General features: G+C 44.8%; 1 protein-coding gene across 3 annotated transcripts in view; it reads left to right on the top strand.

The window, feature by feature from the left end:
- The window catches only part of Rnf152 (ring finger protein 152), a 75574-nt gene extending 52150 nt beyond the window's left edge, over positions 1–23424 (top strand). For all 3 annotated transcript variants that reach the window (XM_005348283.3, XM_013346688.2, XM_013346687.2), the window contains one exon: positions 15678–23424. In XM_005348283.3, coding sequence (XP_005348340.1) covers positions 15813–16424 — 612 coding nt within the window. In that variant the 5' untranslated portion in view covers positions 15678–15812 and the 3' untranslated portion in view covers positions 16425–23424. The remainder of the gene's footprint in view (positions 1–15677) is intronic.
- Positions 23425–24536: the final 1112 nt, after the last annotated feature.

Below are 24536 nucleotides of genomic sequence, written 5' to 3'. Positions count from 1 at the left end.
CAAACATCCACACCTATACAAGGTGCACACTCACCAGAACACAAGTGTACCCCTGCACAAACATCCACTTCCACACAAGGCGCATGTCTGTGAAGGAGTTTCTAGACTGAGTCTATCGAGATGAAGAGAGTCATCCTGAGTGTAGACAGTACCATCCTATGTGCTGCAGTCCTGGCTAGAGGAAAAGGAAGAAGTCAACTGAGTACAGGCATCCATCACTCTCTGATTCCTGATTTACACACTGCATGGCCAGCAGCCTTGGCAGCCACTGCCATGCCTCCCCACTGCAGTACAATGTGAGCCGATGCAAACCCCTTCCTTCCTTAAGTTGCTTTGACAGGTACTTAATCAGTAGTTAATATGGAGGTTGGCTCAATGAGTGACAGTTTGCTGATGTGGGAAGTAGCAGAGTCTGCTATCATTCTCAGAAATCAGGGAGCGGGCATCTTTAGTATGTTTGATATTCTCTTCTATGATCATCCCTATGCAGATAGATGACCATGAGACTTTGAGAGCTGCCAAAATTAGCAGAGGTTACCTGGATCCATGATAGATTTATGGACAGAAAAAACATGACTCTAGCTGTCTGTGTCTCTTTCTGTGCTTGATGCACTTGATGCTCAGGGTTAGACGATATTTTCCAAATGTGTGGCCTCGTTGGGCACATTTCCTCATAAGCTAAAGAAGACCAGATGGGCTGTGTGAGCTGCACCATCAGCTTCCAAGGAAATCATGTCTGTGTGTTAGTGAGGTTCCGTGCTCTCCGACATTCTGGCAGGTGGAAAGCGCAGGTCAAACATTCGGGTGGTCCTCTGAGGGCAGGGGCTCCTGGAGGAAATGGGTGTAACCTGTGGAGCCCTGGCAGCAAGGCAGAGCGCAGCACACCACCTGCACAGTTCTCTCCCGCTTTCTTCACGTGTAGGTTCAATTTGACCCTGCTTTATTTTAAGTTACTCAATAGCTTGAAAACATTCGGGAATTATTTTCTGAAATACACTAGCTGTCTCAATAAAGCAATTTAATCTGATTCCTGTGACCTACATCAGTAATGGTTTATGAGAAATCTGTCTTTATTTAAATCTGCATTTTTGTTTAACTCCTATTACAGTTGCATCTCTGCGGAGCTGTCAGAGACCACATTACTGTAAGGAGATTGATTGTGTTGGCAAAAGTTGGTGGATTTTAGTAGAAGCCTTTAATCAAAAGCAAAGGGAAGTATGTTGGCGTTGCCTCTGTGTGCACTTTCACATGTACATGCACCCACACACGTGTGTACCATCCCCAAGAAACAGAAACAACAGGGTGGGCAGGTCCCGAGGAGCAGCATCCAAGGGTCTTGCTTTTCACACTGCTGTGACAAAGTAACCAAAAAACACACACAAGGAGAGAGGGGATGCCTGGTTCACAGTGTGTACATCCACTTCAGCAGGATGGAGAGAGAGGACGTCTGGTTAGCAGTGTGTGTACATCCACTGCAGCAGGATGGAGAAGTGGCAGCTCACATTTGGTCCAAACCCAGGAAGCAGAGAGTGGTGATCGGAGCCTGCTTAGCAGTGGGTCCGCTCATGTTGCTGCTATAGATAGTGTCTTGGTGGTGCTACAAATGTGCCATGATGTTCTAAGTGTCCATGACATGAGAGCTAATTGACACAACTCCCTCATCTGTTGGTAATAAAGCCATATTGTGGCGTACTGAGAAGCCAGGTGTATTGTTACCCAATTGCTATTTGGTTATTGAAAGCATATTTTTGTGTATGGCCAGGCATAAAATGGACTCTAAATAAATAGAAGGTCTTCTAAAATCCCACCAAGGCTCTGAACTAACCTGAAATACTCTGGAAGTAAGTTTGAGGCTGAGTATTATGTCTTAATTTCAAGAAAACGAATTTGATTTTATGTGGCCTTTATGTAGAGCTAAAGATAGCTCTAGATAATGAGACACATATATACCACACACAGACTAAATTTAGAATATTGAGGCCAGGGAAATGACTCAGTGAGAAAAGTGATTGCCACCAAGCCTGACAATCTGAGTTTGATTCTTGGGACTCACATGGTGAAATGGAGAACACACACACACACACACACACACACACACACACACACTACTCATACATGCATATATGTACACACAAATACACTTGCAAACACACACACAAATACACATGCAAAATTTTTTTTAAAAGACAGGGTTTCTCTGTGTAACAGTCCTGACTGTCCTGGAACTAGCTCTGTAGATCAGGCTGGCATCAAACTCACAGAGATCTGCCTGCTTCTACCTCCTGAGTTCTGTGATTAAGGGGGTAAAGGGGTGTGTCAACACTGCTCGGCCCTACACTTGCAAATTTATCCCACACGTACAGAAACATATACTCACATATATGTATATATATATACACACACAAATATGTATACATGCATAAATACACATACAAACATACACATATACAAATGTAGAGTGATCGTAGGCTCACATTTAAGTTTTTGCCTCCCAGAATGTTGAGAATTATGCTGCTAAGATCTGAGAATGAGTGAACGTCAGGCATGCATGTGCACACTACTGTTATCTGACATACGAATGCCAAGTCTGCATCACGTCCCAGATGGGCAGGCTTCATTCATGTGTGAACATGAGTCTGTTTACAGTGCTCAAACTAAACACACAGAGGAGCCAAGATACTGGCGTCTAGCTTCTCCTTCTTCCTGCTGCAATCACAGCCCCATACATGCAGACGAAGGAGTTCTCCAGCCTGCAATTGTCTCTGATTGGCACAGATGTCTGGTAATCCCCAGGAAAGCCTTGCAGGTATCTTCTGTCAGCTTCTGAGAGATGGGCAGAAACAGCATGCTCAGGGCGTAATCACTGTAGACTTAAAATATCCATGAGAAGTCTCTTCCTTTATTAATGTTTGTTTTTTCTAAAAGGCTTATTATGAAGTTATGTTTCTTGTCTGTCTAGTAATCCCCTTGATGAACTCTTAATATTACCTAAGGAGAGCAATAGTACAGACGCCATTTTCCAGTAGTTGTCTAAATCTCACATAGAAATTAAGGTTTCAGTTAGCAGACAGCTTGAAGACTCAGGGCACCATGTCTGTCTTTGCACGTCCCTTGCAAAGCTCTGCTCCCTCTGTTTTCCACCACATTGACCGCCTCCCTGTGGGCACTGTGCACACAGCTCACCTCTCATCCTTGATATGGAATGGTTCCTTTCCTTAAAAACACACTGTTTCCTCAGAGAGACTCAGATCATTCCTATTCTATTTCTACAGAGCACTTCCCCATGAAACCCTGTAGCTGCGCTGCTGCAGCAGCCCCTGCCTGGTGGTGTCGTCCACCCCCACCTGGGTAGGGTGAGCAGCAGCCCCTGCCTGGTGGTGTTGTCCGCCCCCCATCTGGGTAGGGTGAGCAGCAGCCTCTGCCTGGTGGTGTTGTCTGCCCTCACCTGGGTAGGGTGAGCAGCAGCCCCTGCCTGGCGGTGTCGTCCACCCCCACCTGGGTAGGGTGAGCAGCAGCCCCTGCCTGGTGTCATTGCCCCTCCAGTATTTTCTATTTAAGAGCACCTGGATGGATTCACTCCTACTCTTATGGCTTAGTGTGAGAGAGTAACATTTATACTGCGTGAGATATAAATGTGAAGTGAACAAGGACTTTGTATCCAAAGCCATGGTGCCAGGCCATCTACAAGTACACAATGGACCCGGCAAGAGGCCTCACGTGGGTAACTGCACTTGCTGCCGAGCCTTCTGACTTGAGATTGAGCCTCGGGAGCCACATGGTAGGAGAAAACTGACTCCCCCAAGTTGTCCTCTGACTGCCACCCACATACCCATGTACAAAGACACACTCACACAGAAACCATATAAAGTAAATGTACACTCAGGGTGCGCGTGCAGGCAGGGCTACGTGGGGGCGTGTCATAGACATACAGATATTTGCAGTCAGGGTATTGCCGTTCCCCTAAGCTGGTACTTATGCACAAATGCAAAGGTAGGAGGCAGGGAAGTGGCTACAAGAGTCAGGGATGAGGGCAGGAGAATGGGTGAAGCTGATGAGTCACAGGAAAACTTGCAGGGTGATGGAAATATCGCGGGAGGTGCAGTGGTCGGGGTGAGGCTTTTGTCAGAACCCATCAACCACACACTTTAGATATATGTGTCTTATTGTTAATTAACTTTGTCTCAAGCTTGCATTTTAATATATATCTAAGAAAACAAGGTCTTTGAACTTCTGGTTAGGTTGGAAAGGACTAGTTAATGATGATGGCATTGCTTTGCACCAGTGTTCACTATTTACCTTGGGGGGGGCGGGTTGTACATGTTTTCTTCCCTTCTTACTTTGCCTAAATGGAAAATCAACCCTCACTGAGTTACTACAGCTGGAAGGAAGCGAACGCCAGTCGTGAGCGAACTGGCAGCGGCCTCCTCGAGTACTTAATTTCAGTGCCAATGCCTCTGGGGACTCTGCAACTCCAGTGGGAGTCTCAACTCGAGCTATGAATCATGAGTGCTGAGGGGAGGCAGGGAGACTGCAGCAATGCTCTCTGTTCTCCATTCAAAGGAAAGATGCTCAGGATGGTTTGCGGAGCAGCTGGCTTGGAGAGGCCCAAAACCCACCAGCTTTACACCTTTCTCTTGTTTTCAGTGTTGACACTGAATGTTTTTTGAGTTAGTTTAAAGGAGTTTAAAAATGTGTGTGTGTGTGTGTGTGTGTGTGTGTGTGTGTGTGTGTGTATTAAAAGGGTCTTCACAGGCAACTTGGGCTGGTTTGTTTTGTAACTCAGAGCTTCCCCTACTCGGTTCTCACTGTACTCCCAAAGCCTCTTTTTTTTTTTGTCATGAATGTTTGGTGTCCAAGAATGTTTGGTGTCTTTGGCCATTTACACAATATTCTTGTGCATTAGTCAGGGATTTCCAGAAAGATGAGGCCGACACAAGGTGACCAGAGAGGGGTGAGAGGGGACCGGATGATGGCTGAGATGGTGTGGTACTCCACCACACTGTACTACCGTGTGGACTTGAGACTAACGAGGCTGTCTCCACCGTCTCAGCTGCTTATGGCTGCCACAGCCATGGAAGGCAATGCAGGCTTTGTGTTCCTGTCATGCGCGATTTATCGTTATGTCTCTGTGAAACACCACTAAATAAAGAATTTCCTTTGATATGCAATTATCATGAATCCGTATCCCTGCCCACGTTATGCAGTAGTCTAGATTGTTCTCAGTTAATGTATTTCTTAGTGTTGGGCTATCTGATATGAGGGAAACTGTAGGTGTCAACATGCCTGAATCTAGAAACACCCAGATCTTTGGTAAAGTGGAATGCTGGGTAACCAGGTGTGGTAACTCATTGCTTACACCAATGTCCAGCCTTCAGGAAGCTAAGGCAGACTGGTGATTTTGAGTTCAAGTCCAGCTGAGGTTGCAAAGTGAGACACCCCAAAGCAGTATGGGTGTCAGAGGGTGAGGAGAGCAATGGGCTGATTAGGTGGGCAAGACTGTTCCCTAGCACAGCCGGGAATCCAGTCATCCTGTAGCCAGGGAGAACAGACACAGAAGGTATGTGGTTCTTGTTCACTTCCCTGCTCCCTTAGAACTAAAGCACGCTTGTTCACTGGCACGGGAATTCCATGGAAAGGCCCAGGCGAGCTTTCTAGCCTTCTGACCCTGGGTCTGACTCCAGCAGCCCCCAGTCCCTGGGCTTTCCATCACTGTCCTCAGCTTTCTGACCTTAGGACTTGGGCTCTGTGGCAATTATGCATCCCCAGGATCTTCATTCTAGAGGTGGCCTGTCAGCTGACTTCTCAGCAGCGTAATCATGTGATCCAGGTCTCTCTTCTCTGCATATTGGTGTCCATCCCTAACCAATATGTCAGACTAGCATGTCAGACCAGTGACAGACGTTGTGAATGTTCTTTGCTCTAATCTGAAGATTTCCTACCTGCGGAACCATTCTGATGTGTTGTACCTGTAAGGCAGTAATGGTGCATCTCTGAGCCTTCTTACTTTCAAAACGGGATGCAAAACTGCTATGGAAATACTTTGCATCCTGTAACTGCCACGGAGACCACCTGATAAGCTGGCTGGGGACAGATGTCTCCAGATAGAACGGGGGCTAGGCTGGCAGGGATTCAGTTCCTCGGTGCTCTTGTTTTATTAGAGCTTTTGGTAAGGGGAAATTTTTTTCCTATCCTATCTTAAGAGCAATGTTAGGGGCCTATGAATTAAACGGGCAAAAAAGAAGAATACAAGAGAAAAATATTTGTTTAGACATTCAACTTGCTAAGCGATGTGTGAGTGAGTAACTGGAAGGGTTGGCTGGGGTAAGAAATTATATACCTAGTTTAATGGAGGAAACGGCACCAGGGAACAACGGGAAAGAAAATGAAGGGAGCTTGGTTGAGAAGGACAATGGGGTTTCTAAAAGCGTCGATGGGAAATGAGTGCGACAGTGGTGGCTGGGTCCTGAGATGCAACCGAAGGGATTGATAACTTATTTACCCTTTGCCTCTGTCCTGGGGCAGGAATCGCCCTAAAATGGGAATTCATGGAAAGATCTCTCAGTTTTGTTTCACTTTTAGTCAGATGAGGGATGCTCCAAGAAGGCTTCGTTTTGATGCTGACCCCCAGGCACACACTTGGCTTGAAAGAACCTTGTACGTGATTGGAGGTTCTCTGCCGGTCACTGCAGAACTCACTCTCTACTCCTTGTCCGTGACTGCCTCCACATCCTGGCATTGCTGGATGTACATTGTACTGGCACTGCATTCCAGATGTTGGCACTACATTCCAGATGCTGGAACCTATGGAGAATTTTGGGGATTTTAAAACTTCTGGGTGGCCTGCACATTATAGGGACTATCAAAGTCCGTAACTAGAGAGGTCTTTGGTCTCTGGGAGCTTGAGCTTGCCTTTGGGGCTAAGCCCCACCAACCCATGCATGATTCCTGTCTGTCAAGTCATTGCACCCCAGTCTTCAGCAGTGAGTCAGCCTTGGCCTTGGGGTGTCTTCGATCCCCAACTTCACTCTGCCTTAAAGTCTTGCATCTGCATGGTTTGTGGGCCCAGAGCCTGCCTTGCTTCCCGGGATAATGCTTAACGAGATACAGAAAACCCCAGTGTCCACCCCTCCAACTTGCCTGGCTCTTCACAGTGGCCTCTTGAGGTCCAGGGTTCTTCCTGTTCCTGTTTCAGTAGTCTAGCTAGCCCCTTGTATAGTCACTCACACGTACATGACAGTTGAGAAAAGTCTCTTCAGTTTTGTGCCTGCCGGTCCTCTGTCCTGTGCTTCTGGGAGCATGGCTCTTCTCTTCAGGATTCACATACAGGCTGAAAGCAGGCAGGACATTTGTTTGCCATAGTGTCCCCGGTGCCTTGAAGGATGCTTGGCATGGTCCTCAGTGTGCATCTGTTTCCTTGTGCGGACTGCCTTGTTACAGGGGTGTGCGAATCCTTGGTAACGCTGACCTTTGTTCTCATCTCACTGACTTTACCCATTTGCCAGACTCATTGGTTACTTGATGGAGTTGATTGTTTTTCATTTGTTCTGGGGCCAGAATCTTCTATCACCCTTCCCGCTAGGACTCCGGGGCTTCCCCGGCAGTCTTTTATAGCTATTCTCTAGCTATTTTGCACCATCAGCAACGTCTCCGTGCCTGTCACTAGGATGTATAACAAACAAAGACAGTGTAGAGTGATGGGTAAATATATACCGGACAGGATGGTGGGTGAATGCCACGTGTAACCTTGGCCTCCTGCAGGATCCCATGGTTATGCAGCCTCTTCTTTTCAAGGATGGTTTGAATTACTTGGGTCACAAGTTGGGGTCACAGGAATGTCTTCCTTGATCCAGGCACTAAGCAAATATTAAAAGTTTGTCATAGTTTCTGGACCCCAGCTGGATGCGTTCTTGGCCGTGGTCACAGTATCTGACAGAAGCAACTTCAGGGAGGAAGGTTTGTTTTGGCTCCAGATTCGCGAGATCTCAGGCCATGCTTGCAGGAGGGGCATGGTGGAGTTCATAGTGGTGTCCCTTCTGTAACAGCTTCTCAAAACAGACCAGAAAGCAGACAGAAACTTGGAAAAGCCTGCCCCCAGTAACCTTCTGAGAACCAAGCCTGCCTCCTAAAGGCTCCACAGTCCAGCAAAGTAGTACTACCAGCTAGGGAACAACACTGTCATTGTGAGCTCCTGGGGCATCCCATAACAACTTCTAATGTAGGCCTCATAAACAGCTTAGATGCCACTTCCCATCTTACATATATATGCATTCTTTGAAGGTCACCAACATAATCTTCCTGAATTATTGCTGGGTATAAAAGACATGGAATGAACAAGCAATATGGAAGACTGCTATGCTGTTGGATTTCCAGCCATATGCCATACAGTGCTTTTACTACAAGGTAGGGTACCATCTAGTCCAGAGGCAGTTTTCCTAAGGTAGCATGGCATTTTTAAGAGTAGAATTATATCTAAAATAAATTATATCTTCTGTTCCAAATGGTATTAATTGTTGGATAGATAGTCAAAATCATTGACCACTGTAACTTGTGTAATGCTGAATTTTGCTCTAGTGGCTAGGTATCTAGCTTACAGTATACTTTGTAGTAAGCTGTAATAAACTATGGCTAGATCCAATGCGTTTTTCTTTTGCTAACTTGACTTTTACAGAATGCAAATCAGGTTGAGTCAAATCACCTCTGGCAGTCATGGCTGCTTGATAGGTTAGGTGTTTCAGTGAGAGGCTCATCATGTACTATTTCAGGGCCCCTAGGCACAGCACGTTCTTGGTTCCATGCCGTATACAGGGAGACAGGTAACTAGGCTGTGGCCAGGCCAGTAAGCAAGGTGGGTAAACTTCAGGAGGTGGAGCTTGCTGGAGGAAGGTCACTGGGGGCAGTAAGCCTCACAGCTGCTCTGTCGTTTTCTCTTCCTGTTCAACCACTGGAATTCTACCACACCCTCCCTGCCCCTGTTACCGGCATTCCACCCCATTTTCCATCACTGTACTCTCTAGACTGTGGACTTCATCATGTATAGAAACTCAGAATGTTCCAAGGGGTAAATGGTACAAAGATTGGAGCTTATGCCAGTGGAAGCTTCGATTGAACTTTGTCAATATCCAGGACCCACTGCCTCACTCCGTTAAAGCATTGGCCGTGGTTGGACCAAGTAGACTGTTGATAGATGAAGGGTCCTTGTCCTGGAAGGATTTCTCCCTGCTGCAAGAAAACGAGAAATCAAGGACATTACCGGGCCATTTCCATTCTGTACACTGATTGGGGCATTGGCTATGATACAGTAGAAGTTAGTGGCCTAGCCAGGTAAAATGCAATGATACTTATTTTACCCAATCTCATTTCAAATATCTCCCTCAGGCATCATGTAGCTAGGCTACCTCAGAGAGATAAGCTTTTTCAGTAGGAAAGAAGAAAAGCAACATAGTGTGGAGTTTAATCTTTGAGATTTCTTTCAATGCTACCATTAAATTTAAGTCCTTGTAAAATGCCAATTGTGCTAAGTATAGATTGGGTGGATGTAACTAGTATCACGCTGTGGTTCCACAGAGGCCTCCTGATTTGCCCTGTGGCCAAGGAACGTCTAACTGTGAATGGAGTAAGCCGACCTGGGTTGTTTAGTTCGTCACATCCTACTTATGTGCGGGTTCATGTGCCTGGATTTATACAAAGCTATTAGAATTGCCAAAGTTCCCTGTTACAGACCTTTGCTATTTCACCTCTCACTTAACTTATTCAAATATATTACCACACCTGTATTTTATAAACATGTACAGATCACATATCCCCCCCCCCAAAAAAAAATCTTATTTTATAAATCTGCCAATAATATAAAATTGTTCCGGATCCCTGATACCAAAGTTTTCTAAAGCTAATGTAATTAATATGCAATGAAGGTATTGGTCAATCTGCATAGTGTAGACAAGATACTGTGTGTGTAACCAGGCACTGTTTTATGAGGTTAGGCTTGAACAGAAGTCTGTCTTGATGTTCTGGAAACATCTTGCCTGGCCACTGCTCCTCATTGTGTGGTCTCTTTTCCTCTTTGATCTCTACTTTATGTTCTTTGAAGAAATAAATTGCAGTGACATTTTTAAAAATTGGTCCAATATATTTTAGCCTATACTTGTTCTTGTGCATTCTACCAAAGTACTCTCGTTCCTTTTAAAATTTAATGAGTATTTTATTTGAGTATCCAATCTTGCTCTCAAAGAAGGCAGTGCCAAACACAGATTCTCAAGGCAGTTGCCAGTGTGCAGTGTGCGTATTTGTATAGCACACTTGACAAGACCTTTGAACGTCTCCTCCAGCCTGAGCGGGCAGAGCTCCTGCTCCCTGTCTTGGATGCTGGTTTGCTTCTATGTTCGCGACAAAGGAGGAAGAGTGTGTCGCCCTCAGGTTCAGGGCACCGCCTCGTGGATTCTCCTCTTTCCACCTAACTCATCACCGCCATCACTAATTAGAGTCCAGAAAAGAGGCTGTGACGCCATACGGGTTGGCTGAGTGCAGAACCAAGCAGGGTATCAATTAGACATGCCACTGTCAAAGAGGCTTTCAGGGTTGTAGCATTAAAAACAAGAATTGTGCTCCCACTCTGCCTCTGTGGAACTTATTTGGATGGAGTTGGAAATTGAGTAGTATAATCTAATTTTAAGGAAACTTAACACAAATTAAGTGAGCATTTCTCTGAGCATAAATTCATAAATCAAATTGCAGGTTGACTTTATTGAAAAATGATGGTGCTGCAGGCCTTGGAGCGGAACCAGGAAGAATGCTTGCATTTTCTCTAGCACGCTGTTCAAAATGGCAGTCCTCTGATAACCAGGAAGTGCCTCTGGGCATTTTCCCTGGGCAAATTCCCTGCTCTTCCTCTCTGAGCAGAGAGGTGAACTCGCTTGACCTTCAGCCAGAATGCCACCTTCTCTGCTTGACTGATGAGATCACAGGATAAGAAAAGTTAAGTGACTTCCCTGGTGTCACAGTCTGAGGTGATAAGAGACAGAGAGGATTTTATCGGAGAGAGCTAGAGAGACCAAGTCTACCATACTTTACCCTCAGCAGACTGTTCCCCTGCTATTACTTAGCACACGATCTAAAGAACATGGAGAGCAGGAAACTGACAACTTTGATATTGGTGCCACGAAACATTCGTCTCCAGCTACATTTACAGCAAGGGTAAGGAAATATTTCTCAGAAAGCCTCAGGATTCTATCATTTTAATATTTTTCTGTGATTTTTTTTTTATGCTACCATAGCTCAAAGTATCCAAGCCTTCCCTGTGTGCACATTCACATCAGTGGGTCAGGCTTCGGTTTGATCTCTGTCAGTGAAGTTAACACTAAGAGTAGCTAGGACTGTGATTCGTCAGCACACCTTGGGGAGTTTTGGTTCTGGTTTAAGAAAAATATATAAATTATCCTGGGTAGAGCATTAGCAGAAGAGTCGCTGGACCCACATCTAGCTGCTCACAAGCTCAGTAAACAAAGATCTGGGAAGGAAAGCAGTCAGTTTTATTCAGAGTCAGGCATCTTGAGAAGATGCTGCATCATCAAAGGTGCTGGAAGGGTTTTTTACAGAGAGGGGAAAAAGAGGAAGACAAGGCGCAAGAAGGAAGGCAAGAAGACCCCAAGGTCTTCCTTGTTAAGGACACGTGTCTCCCTCTTTTGTGTGAGCTTCCATCAACCTCCTAGGGCTTCTTCCTGTAGTTCCTTAAGCAAACATCACTTTTGCAAAGTCCACTTCACAGTAATTGACGCAATTAAAATTAAAAGTCAACGAGGAGATTAGACAGTGAGGACAGTGTCCTGCTCTGATGTGACTGGAAGCTCACCGTGTTATGGGTTTTACAGACTTATAGAAAGGTTATTCAACAGTGAGCATCATAATCATTTAGGTGTGGCTTTTCTTTAGGAGGTGAGCCATAGGAAGAGTAAGTAACCTTGCATAGGGCGAAGGGGAGACTATGCCACCTCTTCAGGGTCTTCATTTCTGCGTTCGGGATCTTCCATGGCGGCAATGCACCTACTTTCCTCTTTCTAATTTCTACATAATAACTTTCCTGAAGCCATGGTTCACACTCCTGTGATTATCATTATGTCCTTCAGTCTGGCATTGACTTTCCCTGTATGGTTTAAATACCTTGCTAGAACCTGCAGTGGAGTATATATATATATATATATATCCTAAACAAATGTCATCTCGACTTCTCTTGGTGACACCGTGCTCTTAACAAGGCTTTGTTTTGACATCTTGACTCTGCAACCTCTTCATTGCAGTAATTGCCCAGCTCTACTCTATGTGAGTGAGATCTCCTACGAAGAAGCCCTGTCTGTAAAAACTGATTGACCAGTTAGGACTGTAGTGGTATGGACAGGGAGGGACACTGCTGGTCCTCCAGAAGCTAATTGCCTTATCTTAGGTTAGCTTTAGCTCTAAAGTTAATTCCTTTCCCCCTCTGTCAAACTAATATCCTATAACTATCTAATGATAGTCCATCTAGTGTGACAGTTGTCCAGGCCACGACTCCTCTCTGTCTAATGTGACACGGCTCCTCTCTGTCTAACATGGCGGTTGTCCAGGCCACGGCTCCTCTCTGTCTAACATGGCGGTTGTCCAGGCCTCGGCTCCTCTCTAACAAGGCGGTTGTCCAGGCCACGGCTCCTCTCTGTCTTACATGGCAATCTGCTCATGGGTCCTTCCAACCTGACCCAGATGGATCAATCTTACTCTCAAACATTTTGGTGTTTTTCCATTGCCTACTATAAAACCAAATGCCTGGTATTATCCACAGCCCTCAGTCTATAGCTGGTGCTGTCTTCCTTCCCTGTGGGATCTGCTGTCCTATACTATGGACGAGAACTCAGAGCACAGGCTTTCTAAGAAGGACTTACTTATTTCATCTTTGCCCTATTGGGAATAACATGGAGCTTCACTATGTTACCGTGCTATTTCCTCATTTATTTTCTTCATTTATCTGTTGATCGTGCTAGGCATCCAACGAGGGCCCAAGGCATGTTGGGAAGCATCCTAGTGCTCAGCTACTGTTTTATTTCTTTTGAAGGTGTCTTTGTCAAAGAACAAACATAAAGGAAGAGCAAACACTGTAGAATTCTCTTAGAAGACACCTGTCAGTCTCTGTAGTATTAGACCCAACCCTCTAACTGATGTGGAAGGTGGAAGAGTAACTAGACCATGGCTGCAGTGTTTCCTTGGCTCATACTGTTTTCTTAGCAGGAAACAGCCTGCCCAGCCTTCTGCTCTGCATGCATAGTCTTCTCTATAGTTCAGATTGTCCACTAACATCCTCAACTCCTCCAGTCTTACTGACACGGTGAAACAAAGCATAAGTAGTCAGAACTCTGAGCTCTAATTTGGGGCTCTCTGTAGGCAGACCCTAATTCTTAGCTACAAAGACTAATCTAAAAAGTTGGGTGTAGTGGAATGCACTTGTAGTCCCAGCAATGGAACTGATGTGGGGTGAAGGGCAGGCCCCCTGTAGCTTGCTGACAGGAGGGCTTCCTGCCCAGCTATGTCTAGACTGTTGGTGAAGTTCTGGGCCAATAAGAGATGCTGTCTCAAAACAAAAGCAGACAGTGGCTATTGACACTTGAGGTTGTCCTGTGACTTCTAACTGCATGTGAGCACACATATATGCTTATATGCCACATAATAGACACTTATCTACCACGTACATGACAGACCACTCAGATTAGTGATTGGAGATATAGTTGACTCTGAAATGGCATTTCTGAATGATGTATTATTAATTTCAGTTTCAATAAAATATTAAAATAGGTGCTTTTAACACACAAAAATGTTTCTCTTTTAAGCACTGAACTTTACCAGTGATTAATTTAATTTGTATTACACATCTGTGGTGCCCTCCTCCCGTCTTGTTTGAGGCAAGGTCTCTTGTGTTTCCGCTACTGTGCTAGCTGCCCAATGAGCTGGGCACTTGCATCCCCGCTTCTCATCTCCCTACAGATTGGGAAGCTGGTATTACAGATGTGACTGCCAGTTCCAGCTTCTGAGATTTCTCATGGGTGTGGGAATCTGAAGTGAGGCTGCCAGGCAGGCAAGCACTTTTACCCTCTGAGTCAGCTCTTTGGTACAAAATATACTGTTGGTGTTCAAACTGTGTTGCTTCTTTGAGCATTTAAACTTTTTATTTTAACCATGTATATATCAAAGAGGGTGATTAATTTAATTTCACAAAGGAAATTAAATTAGAAATATAAAAGTTCATGGCAAACAGTTTTTTTTCAGAATCATGACTCATAAAAAGAAGCAGAGAGCATATGGGCGGGCGCTTTAGACTGGAAACAGACCTGGGGAGCCTTTGTTGCAAACCTGAGGCAACCCTCAAACCTATTTCAATTTCAATAAGTATCTATGTCTCCCCTTGATACCTGGGCGGTCTGTACACTCTTCCCCTCAGATATAAAGTTTCTGTTAGTTCTTCACTAATGTTTGTGATAAATGAGTTGAATTTGCTTTTAGGAGCTGGGCAGCATCGCTCCACAGTCGAGTACATTCCTAGCACATGTGAAGTCCTGGGTTCATTCCCTGCACTGCCGAAAATCTCACAAAGTATAAGCTTTCAATCAGGCGAGCCTGAATAACCATGGAATTGAAAAGAACCGACTGGTGATTTCTCTGTGGAGTTGGCCCTTGCCTGCACTCCTTTCGGTTGGTTGCTGCTCTGCTTTTGTTGCAGCTGGCTTATCCTCTTGTTCTTTGGTCTCTTTTAAAGCTAATTGATAAGAATGATCTCACTAAAGGTGTTTGGAGGAAGAGATAAAGAGATGGGTTTGTGTGCTCCTGCCTGTGGGGCTGTTTCAATCACCTCTGAGAAGGAGCACATTTGTCTGCCTGCCTGAAGCTGTCACAATGAAGCCAGCAAAAGGGAAATGATGCTGGGAGATAATTTACTAGCCATGGAAGCCTGAGGACCAGAGTTTGGGCTCCCTAGCACCCAGGCGAGAATGCCTGCTAGGTGTGGTTGCTTCCTCAGGGGAAAGAGACAGGGAGCCCTTGGGTAAATAAGCTGGCTAGGCTGGCTGATGGGCAAGCTGGGTATTCAGTGGAGAGAGCCTACCTCAACCAATAGTTTGGAGAGAAGCTAAGGGAATTCCTGACATGTGCCTTGCATTTTCGTGTGTGTGTGTGTGTGTGTGTGTGTGTGTGTGTGTGTGTGTGTGTGTGTATCACAGATAATAACAAAAACATTGAAATCAGCAGTAAATATTGAGGTAATAGGATATGTTAATTCCCCTGATTTGGCCATTACACAATGTGAGCATGTTTTGGAACATCACCTTGTGTCCCACACATTTGTGGGAGTATTATGTGACAATGTAAATAACAATATGTAAAGATATAATTAAGAAAGGAATGGTCATAAAACAAGTGGGCTATGCTTACACAGAGCACCTGGTCTATAAAGTTGCCACTATCTGACTGTGAATTCTTCAAGGGAGACAGAGAAAAGTAATCTACTGATTTCTCACCAGGCAGTGCAGGAAGCCTACAGTCCCAGTGGTGATTATTTAAAATTTGACCCAGAGTCAAGACTTTTGAATAATAGTGTGTTTTAACTAATCCACATTTCAACTTCTTCTAATGGATTAATTAGTTTCATTTGCATTATTTTTCTCCCTCAGAAATTAGCACATGCATGAATGCTAGATGCCTGTGAGCTTGCTGCTCTCCGGGAGAAGACTGGCGCAGAGTGGTGACCTTTGAGAAACACCTCTTTGACCTTCTTGCTGGCCCTGCCCTTTGGCTCTTGGTCCACGATGGAGACGCTCTCCCAGGATTCCCTGCTGGAATGTCAGATCTGTTTTAATTATTACAGCCCGCGACGAAGGCCCAAGTTGTTGGATTGCAAGCACACCTGCTGCTCGGTGTGCCTCCAGCAGATGAGGACCAGCCAGAAAGATGTAAGGTGCCCCTGGTGCCGTGGCATCACCAAGTTACCGCCAGGCTTCTCTGTATCACAGCTGCCCGATGACCCCGAGGTCCTGGCCGTCATCGCCATACCGCACACTTCTGAGCACACCCCAGTCTTCATCAAACTTCCAAGCAATGGGTGCTACATGCTGCCCCTGCCCATCTCTAAGGAGCGCACGCTCCTGCCAGGAGACATGGGCTGCCGTCTGCTGCCAGGGAGCCAGCAGAAGTCCCTCACCGTGGTGACCATTCCTGCAGAACAGCAGCCCCTGCAGGGTGGAGCTCCCCAAGAGGCTGTGGAGGAGGAGCCTGACAGGCGGGGTGTGGTGAAGAGTTCCACGTGGTCTGGCGTGTGCACTGTCATCTTGGTGGCCTGTGTCTTGGTCTTCCTCCTGGGCATTGTGCTACACAACATGTCTTGCATCTCCAAGCGCTTCACTGTGATATCCTGTGGTTGAAGCCTGTCACGGGGATGCCTCTTGTGGGTACCAACTTAAGGGGTGAGCAGATGTTGGTGATGGGATCCCTGTGATGAGATGGGGGTGACACTGACCATTTGGTGCAAGCGCTGGCCTCTGATTGGCCAATTGATTCACCCGCAGACAAGAGCAGAGGGTGAGGTCTCAGCGAGATCCCAGGAGAACTGTTTGGAGATGGTGACAGCTGTGAAGATGCGTGCATGCTTCCTCATAATTGTGTATTCGATGGGCTGTAATTTATGATTTTCCAAAATTATTTCCCCAAGTTAGGCTATTCTACTTAGACATGAAACTGTACCTGTGGGTGTGATGAGCTCTCTCTATACGGTAGATGGTAGGCTAAATCAGATGCTGTGTGTGGCAAATAGAATTAAACCTCAAATTCATATTAAAAGAAAAACAGTCTAGTGAAGACACAGAGCTGGTGTGCAAGTATGTGTGTGTGCCTGCAGCCTGGTCTTCGTAACATTTTGATAAATTTTGTATGGGACCCAAATCAAAATATCCAAAACAGACGTTTTGGTTGTTTGAAGAAAGTGTTTGAACACGTGTCTCCAGTGTGTTGGATATTGTCATGTTCCTTCATTTCTCTTCCTTTGTGACTTGAGCTTGCTCCGTGTTTGCGGAGCTGGAAGCCCAATGGGTGAGTGGCGGACTGGGAGAGAAGGGAAAATGCCTAATTCCCCAGGAAACCTTTCTGCCATTTTTTCTCAAGCCATCTCGCAAAATAAGAATTTAAAATGTAAATATTGTGAATCTGTGTGTGTATTTTGTGTGTACAAATTGATTTACCTCAGATGTTTGAGTTTTTCCTGAAGAATCCTTGGGGGAAGACTGTGGGCAAGGATAAGCCACGTTTCTGAAACACTGGCCTCCTCTCCAGTGCCTGGATCTTCTCCTTCGAGAGTCTGCCACACATCCCCTGCAGCACCCACTGGCTGCTGTGCTGTGTCAGGAGAATTCGTCATTTCCCCCAGTTTGGAGATTTTTGTGTGAAGTCCCCAAGTGTTGCTAATTAATGCCACACCTAGATGAGCATTTTCACAGAACGTCCTTGGTGGTCATGTTTTAAGATGTTCCTTTAAGAGTTAACCTGTTTAGAATTGCAATTTCATCTTGTTGGAATCAGCAAGAAATTGTTCTGTGTTTCCAAACGTCTCTACTGACAGAAGTGGCATGAGGAAGAAAAGCTCGTGTTCCCTATGTAAGCGGACAGGTTTCTCGTGAGGGCGCAACTGTCTTGAAATGTGAAATCGTGAGGAAGGACCAGTTAGCCTGAAAGGGTCAGTCTCTGTCCCTTGCTGTGTGTGGATACAGAAAGAGCTGTGGGCTCTACAGTCCTCTTGGAACTAGGAAGCTATTGGTATTGTCAAAGAAGCTTTGCTGTTCTTTGAAATCCCTGACATGGTGGGAAGGATGGGAAAGGCAATGGAAAGGTAAGCATTGACCGGAGGCCTCTAAAAAGCAAAATCAGGAACCATTTGTTAAGATGGAGGCAGCATATGTGCATGCTAGCCTTTGTCTCCAAACAGTACAAAGATGTGTACTAAAGTGATGGCGTTGCTAAAGAATACTAGCTAGAATGCAAGCTAGCAATTGGCATGAATGTTCACCATCAAATTACGAGCTCTGGTTTTTTAAATCCTTCACATTTGTAAGACCTTTAAAAATGTATTTGAGGGCTCAAACTAGAAATTAGGTTAAAATCCCATTTTATTGTGTAAGCTATTGGGCATTATACAACAAATAATCTAGGATTTATTTGGTATTAATAATTTAGGTATCATATTATCTAAATACAGTCCTCTATTACGTAACATAATATACTGTTGGGGTAGTGTCAGTTGCTCAAACTCCCAGGCTGCTGGAATGCATGCCTGACCTAATTTTGATTTCTCTCGGATGGAGAAAACACACATAGACAGAGATGTTGCATGAAGGATGTTATGTTTCCAAGGAACTTCAACCCTTGCAATTTTAAGACAAACCATATTTAAATTAATGGGTGAGAGATATCTGCATACCTTTCTACAGTAGAAAATGGCTGATCCCTAGTGCAGTGTGTGATAGGGTTCTAGCTGTTTAGGGGGCTATTTATAGAATAATGTGTGTGCATATGGTGTTCTGTGTTTTCACAGCAAAGCGGTATAGTAAAAAGTCCATTTTACTTAAAAAACAGTCCACACTAGACACTAGAGCTTCAATGAAACAAAATCAGTTGCTCCTTGGTAGATTTTTGACCTCCAGCCTGGCAGTAACAGCCAAGTGAGGGCTTGTGGATGTGTGCTTCTAAGAAACATTATTGAAAACTGTTGAAATGAATTCTGCCTAGCGTTTGCATATGTGCTTGTTAGGAGGTGTGTGTTTGTGTGTGTGTGTGTGTGTGTGTGTGTGTGTGTGTGTCAGAGGGGAGAGAGAGAGACAGAGAGAGAGAGAGACAGAGAGAGACAGAGAGACAGAGAGAGAGAGACAGAGAGAGACAGAGAGAAGCCTGACAGTTTCTATATACTTGAGGTCTCAGCTTCTTCTGGAATTTCCCCACATCATTAAAAACCTATCTACCCCATGTGACACAAGCAACCAGGGCTTAGAGTCACATGTCAGAGGCAAGAACAGAAGTTACAGCTGAAAGGAGCCTCCAGTGACTTCATCTTGCAGATGAGCTCATGGCGGAGCGGGGTGGGAGTTGAGAGAGTGTGCAGGTTGTAACTCTGCAGCTAGCGGATGAGACCTGTGCACTGCTGTGCCCTGGGCACGTCAGCTTCTCCGCCAGGCTATGATTCTTCACAGGGTCTATGAATACCCTTTGCTTTGTCAGGTAGTGCTTTAAGGGTTGTTTAGAGATTAATTTCTCTTTAGGTAACTTCCTCTCTGGGAAGAAAAGGAGGGTTGATTTAGGGATGAATCTGAATATTGAAAGAAAACTTCTGAACTGTGTAATTTAAATATTTAGAAATGTCAAACATTGGCCAGGACCCTATCCCCATATGCCAAGGACAATGAATGTTGTGTAAATAGTAACTTATAAGAAGCATGAATTTCCTCTTTATTAATGATCTTGACATAAGCAAGAGAATGCTTACTACGTTAAGTAGAGCCAAGTATGCCACCTCATATGTTGTCTTTCGAAAATCTTTGTATAATGACATGGGACATAAATTGTAATGACAAGGGCAAATTGTCTCTGAGTTTCAATTTAAGGTATCTTCTTTAGACATATAATTAGAGTTCACCCCTCGCATGACTCATAGAGTGGGCCTCTTGGAGTGGCAGCTGGGTGTTGCTACAGCTCCCGGACTTTTCTAGGTCAGTGCTGTTGGACAGAGGAAATTGCTCTGCAATCTGTGTACTAGTCCCATGGCTGTTGGGCAACCAAGTGGCAATGACTGAAGAAGTGGCATTTAAATGGTATTTAATTTTAAGTAACTTAAAATGAAACATTCCTGTATGGTTGTGGCTACCACATTGACCATGATGACATCCAAAGGCTTACAAAGTAGCAGCAAAACCAAGAGAGAGTGTGCAGTTTCCGAAGGAAATTCCTTTTCAAGTTTAGAGAAGTTTATGAGTTCTGGGGGCTGAGCGAGATAATAAAATCTCACCCATTGTCATTTGGGGTTATTTTTTAGATACTTAGGACCAAGGAATGAGCAGTGAAGCTTAAATCAGGCTTTATGAAGCCCCTTTTCTGGGACCATTAGCTGCATGTGACTCTGCTGCCCAGAGTTCCTAGCTAGATCGTAGCTGTAACATTTTTGACTTGCAAGTTGTGCATGACCTGTTTTCTGAAACTGTGTTTAGGGTCTCGTGGACAAAAGGAGTCAATGTTACAGAAAATCAAATAAATAAGAGTCTGAGGAAATCCCTGTTCCCTTCTGATCTCTTTCCCGACTTCATCACCGTATCAGTGAGGTGGGAAATCCAAGAGCAAGCATGCTTTGTAGCGTTCAGGGTGTTTGTGATTGTCCTTGAAGTCAGCCAGTTTGTCATTGTATTTGGTGTGGCCATATGTGGGTGTAATTTTCTGGATGCCAGGCTAAAATGGAGGCACTATTTTTAGGCTGAGAAGTGACATTGTCTCAGTGTCTCTCTTTTTAAATTTAGTTGTCATTAGAAGGTTTGAAACTTTGCACAAAGGCACTTTTATATTTTTCATAGTTAAAAAGGAAAACAAACATGGCCCAGTGGAATTTAGAAACTGGAAGGTTACTACAGCTGCTCTGTAGAATGGCTTTTAAGTGAGTAAGGGGAGCAGAAAATTGAGCTTGAGATACATGCTTCTGTGTAAAGATCAGACTGTGGCTGATAGGCTAGACTTTATTCATGCTTATATTTGACTTAAAGTGTTCCCGTGCCTTCGTCAGAAAATTCGTGTTGTGTCGAAATTGCCTAGCCTGCCTCTTCATTGCTCTCCCAATGTGTGAAACCAAGTGTGTTTGCTTCGGTGCAGCAGGTTTGGGCTGGGTTTCTAGTGCTGCAGCATTTGGTAGGGAAGACGACCCCTTGGGGCTCATCTTTTTGTATCTACTGTTGGCCGAATGGTATTTTCTTAAGTCTGTTGGAAATTAGGAGGGCAGAGGGTATCTGTATGCTATGGGTTAGACCCACACAACTACAGTGCTCTGTGTTAAAAGAATGATGCTGTGGACCAGGCAGGCTTTTATAACTACACCAGGCTTCCAGCCCACACCCTGAACCTCCATGAAGAAGTTGCTTCTTGACATCTCCGCCACACTCGGTGAAACATGCAAGGCGATCCTCACCCAGACAGAAGCTACAGGCAACAATGAGACACAGGGCATACTTTACTCAAGGTGTTTATTTGAAGGAGATAGTTGCTAGATCTTTTTCAACCTGAAACTCTTGAAAAATAAGTGGAAATTCAAGCCATTTTTTTCTGACACAATTGACTTACTATATACCCTACTATACACACACACACACACACACACACACACACACACACACACTTTAGCTATAATTGGAGGTAAAAATAACATAGAAAAAATTATCAATACTATTTTTTTCATTCATGGATCACAAAATTCTGAATTTATATGTTAATCTTTAAACAGCTGCTATGATCTCCATATACTGTGTCAAACCAACCGTCTTGGGGAGTGTCTTAAGACTGCTCCATATGTACAGAGGTGGGTAATCCCACAACATCACTGGAAAGCCAATTATGACTGAGGCGCTGAGCAGATGAGGCATTTAATCTTTTAATTCTGACTTGTAAAAAGCTTGTCTTTTTTTCTTTTTTAATCCCTGTTATGTGTCAAGATTGTAAACCACTATCTCCGAACTCCTCCAGTGTGACTCAGTTTCTCTGCATGCTTCCTTGCTTGCTCTGCACGGTCTTTTGATTTTTTCTGTACTCACTGCCTGGGGTGTTCCCATGTGTGGCTCTCACCCTGTAGTGGTGCTTGAAAATGCTGATGTAATTATCTGGATTTTAATGTAAGAAAGTTTTGGGTTTTTTAATATTCGTGTTATGTTTTCAGGGACAATCAGTTATTAGGACATCACTGAGACCTCCTGAGACCCCCACCAGCAGGGCTATCCCTTTGTTCTTTATAGTCACAGTCTGCATCTTTCCAGGATTACTAGGGAGGGCTGCAGCCCACAGGACAGTCTCCTATCATCTTCCTGGCCAGCTGTTCACTGTGCTATTCTAACAGGAGCTTTCTAATGGGACTGTTCTGTCTTTAATTTAAGCATTTGCTTTTTGATAATCCAGTAGAAAATGGTTAGATATGTCGGTGGCAAAGAAATGTGGAGTAGAAAGAGAAAAGAAACAGATGTGACAAATAAGTCCTTCAGGGGACAAATTGGTATCTATGAACTGTGAGAGAAGGTGGGATGTTGTCATACGAGTGTCTAGGTGGGCTCAAACACAGCCCGCTGCCCAGGAGTCCTGCCCGAGGATAGGCAGATGTGCCTGGAAAAGGAGATACTGTTTTTAAAAGAGAGAGAAATTTGTAATGAGATTATGGCTTCAGAAGAAGATTTGGCACTGTATGTCCGCCATAGTGGAAGCCAGCTGAAGACGGTTACCTGGGCTGACGTCATCAAACCTGACCGTTACATCGTGGAGCACCAAATTCAGCTCAGGATGCTGAGGTGAAGACAAAGGGAAAGGGCCTGACTAAGGGGTTCCCAAGGAGTGCTCTTCCTTCCTGTCATCCTCTCTGATGCTCTTGAGTTATCAGGGCTGTAGAAAATTCCAGAGCCTGCTGTGTGCTGGGCAGAGAGCTGGTCATTCCAGTGAGCTCTGCACCCTCTTTGCTGTGGAAACTCCTAGTTCCACGAGGCTGCTGTGACTTGAGTCCTACTGTGGAAACAGAAGTTTGAAGAATGTGATGCTTCTATTCTGGCTGCTGCCATTCATTATGTCCATGTGTTTCTCCATTGTTTGTGTGTCCTCGCTTGATGGTCAGAGCTGTGGAAATTGCTTTCAGCTTGACAGGTTCGCCTCAAACTCCCAACAGAAGATAAATGTATAGCCACCATCTTGTTTCCATTCTTTAAGCTCCACACATGGGCTTCCTAGTCTCGGATAACTGCAGTCAAATGGTGAGGTCAGTGTTGGTCTGCAGCTGTAAGTTCCTGACATGTTTCCTTTATAATCATGGAGACTATTTATTCGGGGAGCTTTTCTTTTAAAGGGCCAAATTGCCCTACAGATAAATGAGCTTCAGGGCAGTGTAGAAATTCTTGTCCAAATGTTGCCAAATACTGACTTCATAAGGGGATATCAAGCTGCTGTTTATTAATCTGAATGTCTTAAAAGCATTCCTGCTTGCTCTCTCTGTTATAGATGGTGTCTCAGCCAGTCTGAAGTTTTTCCAATGAACTGATTTTAATATATGGTATTTTTGTATGCCAAACTGGTGTCTTGTCCTTTGTATATGTGGTAATGTTCATTTTACGACTACTGTTAAAACACATTTGCTATGATTAAAATTCAACATGATTTCAAGTAGACTCGTGCATTGGACTTTTTTCCCCCTCCCTATCCCACAAAAGGAAAAAAAATGACTGTGACTTTTATCAGCCTGGAAAATTTTAATAGATGGATATTGAAGCAAGACAGCCCCAAAGTGGAGGGTGTACGGGGAGGTGACTTTCACGTGACTTCGGAGAAGCTGAAGAACAGGTTTGTAACCAGGAGCTGGAGGCAGCTTCTACGGCTTCAGTGACTTCACCCTGTCCTCACTACTGAGGAAGGACAGCACATGCTGAGGCTCGGGGGCCAGCAGCCACCTTGCCGAGGCCCCTGCTTTGCGTGCTGGCTCTGTTGTGGTAAGGTGACTTCAGACGAGTGCTCTTGATGCCGGCAGACTTCGCACAGCACTCCGGGGTGGAAAGCATCCTGGCTTCCCGTCTCTGATCTGCGTTAGGGAAAGTCAGCTTATTTTAGCACAGGGCCTCTCCCTAATTAGGGAGTTATCTGATCCGCACGGGTGCCAGGATGAGCATGCTTCGTGTCTGTCAGTTTTTAAATTCCTCCCCATCGTTTAATAACTGAGATGTGATGATAACTTGATGCCGCTGTTTTGTTCCCAGCACAAAGCTCTGCATTGGGAAGTCTGGGTTTTTGACAGTGTGAACTTTACTTTTCTTCTTTTATAAACCCCCTAGTGTGACGTTTCCTGGTCTCCAGTACGGGAGTTGGACAGACATCCCCTTTCTAGTACCACCTGTTTAGACTTGAACTTTGCCGTCAGCCAGAGAACTCAGCAGCGAGAGGGCAGAAGGTCACGCAAATGAATTCCTTGACTTGGCTCCCCATGTGCATGATGGGTAAAGATCCTATCTTTGTGGAGTGATGGAGACAGGGTGGAGCAGAGGGGTTCCTTGGAAGCCCTCTGGGTGCCTCTTTCCTGATGACTTTGTTGGCTGGTTTAGATTTTCTGTGTTGACTGGCAGAGAGTCTGTTTCTATTAATTCCCGGTAGAGAGGGCAACAACAGACCAAAGAAACAATTCCGCACAAGCGGGGCTTAGTGAGTGGGTTTACCTGTGGAAGTATGGGAATCTATACCCCAGAAATGGAGGCTTCCTCTACTATTTTATCCTCAGAGAAGGG

The sequence above is a fragment of the Microtus ochrogaster genome, chromosome 6 (assembly GCF_000317375.1).
Source record: "Microtus ochrogaster isolate Prairie Vole_2 chromosome 6, MicOch1.0, whole genome shotgun sequence".
NCBI classification, from domain to species: domain Eukaryota; kingdom Metazoa; phylum Chordata; class Mammalia; order Rodentia; family Cricetidae; genus Microtus; species Microtus ochrogaster.
The sequence above is the reverse complement of the archived record's forward strand: the minus strand, read 5'-3'. Positions and strand labels throughout refer to the sequence as shown.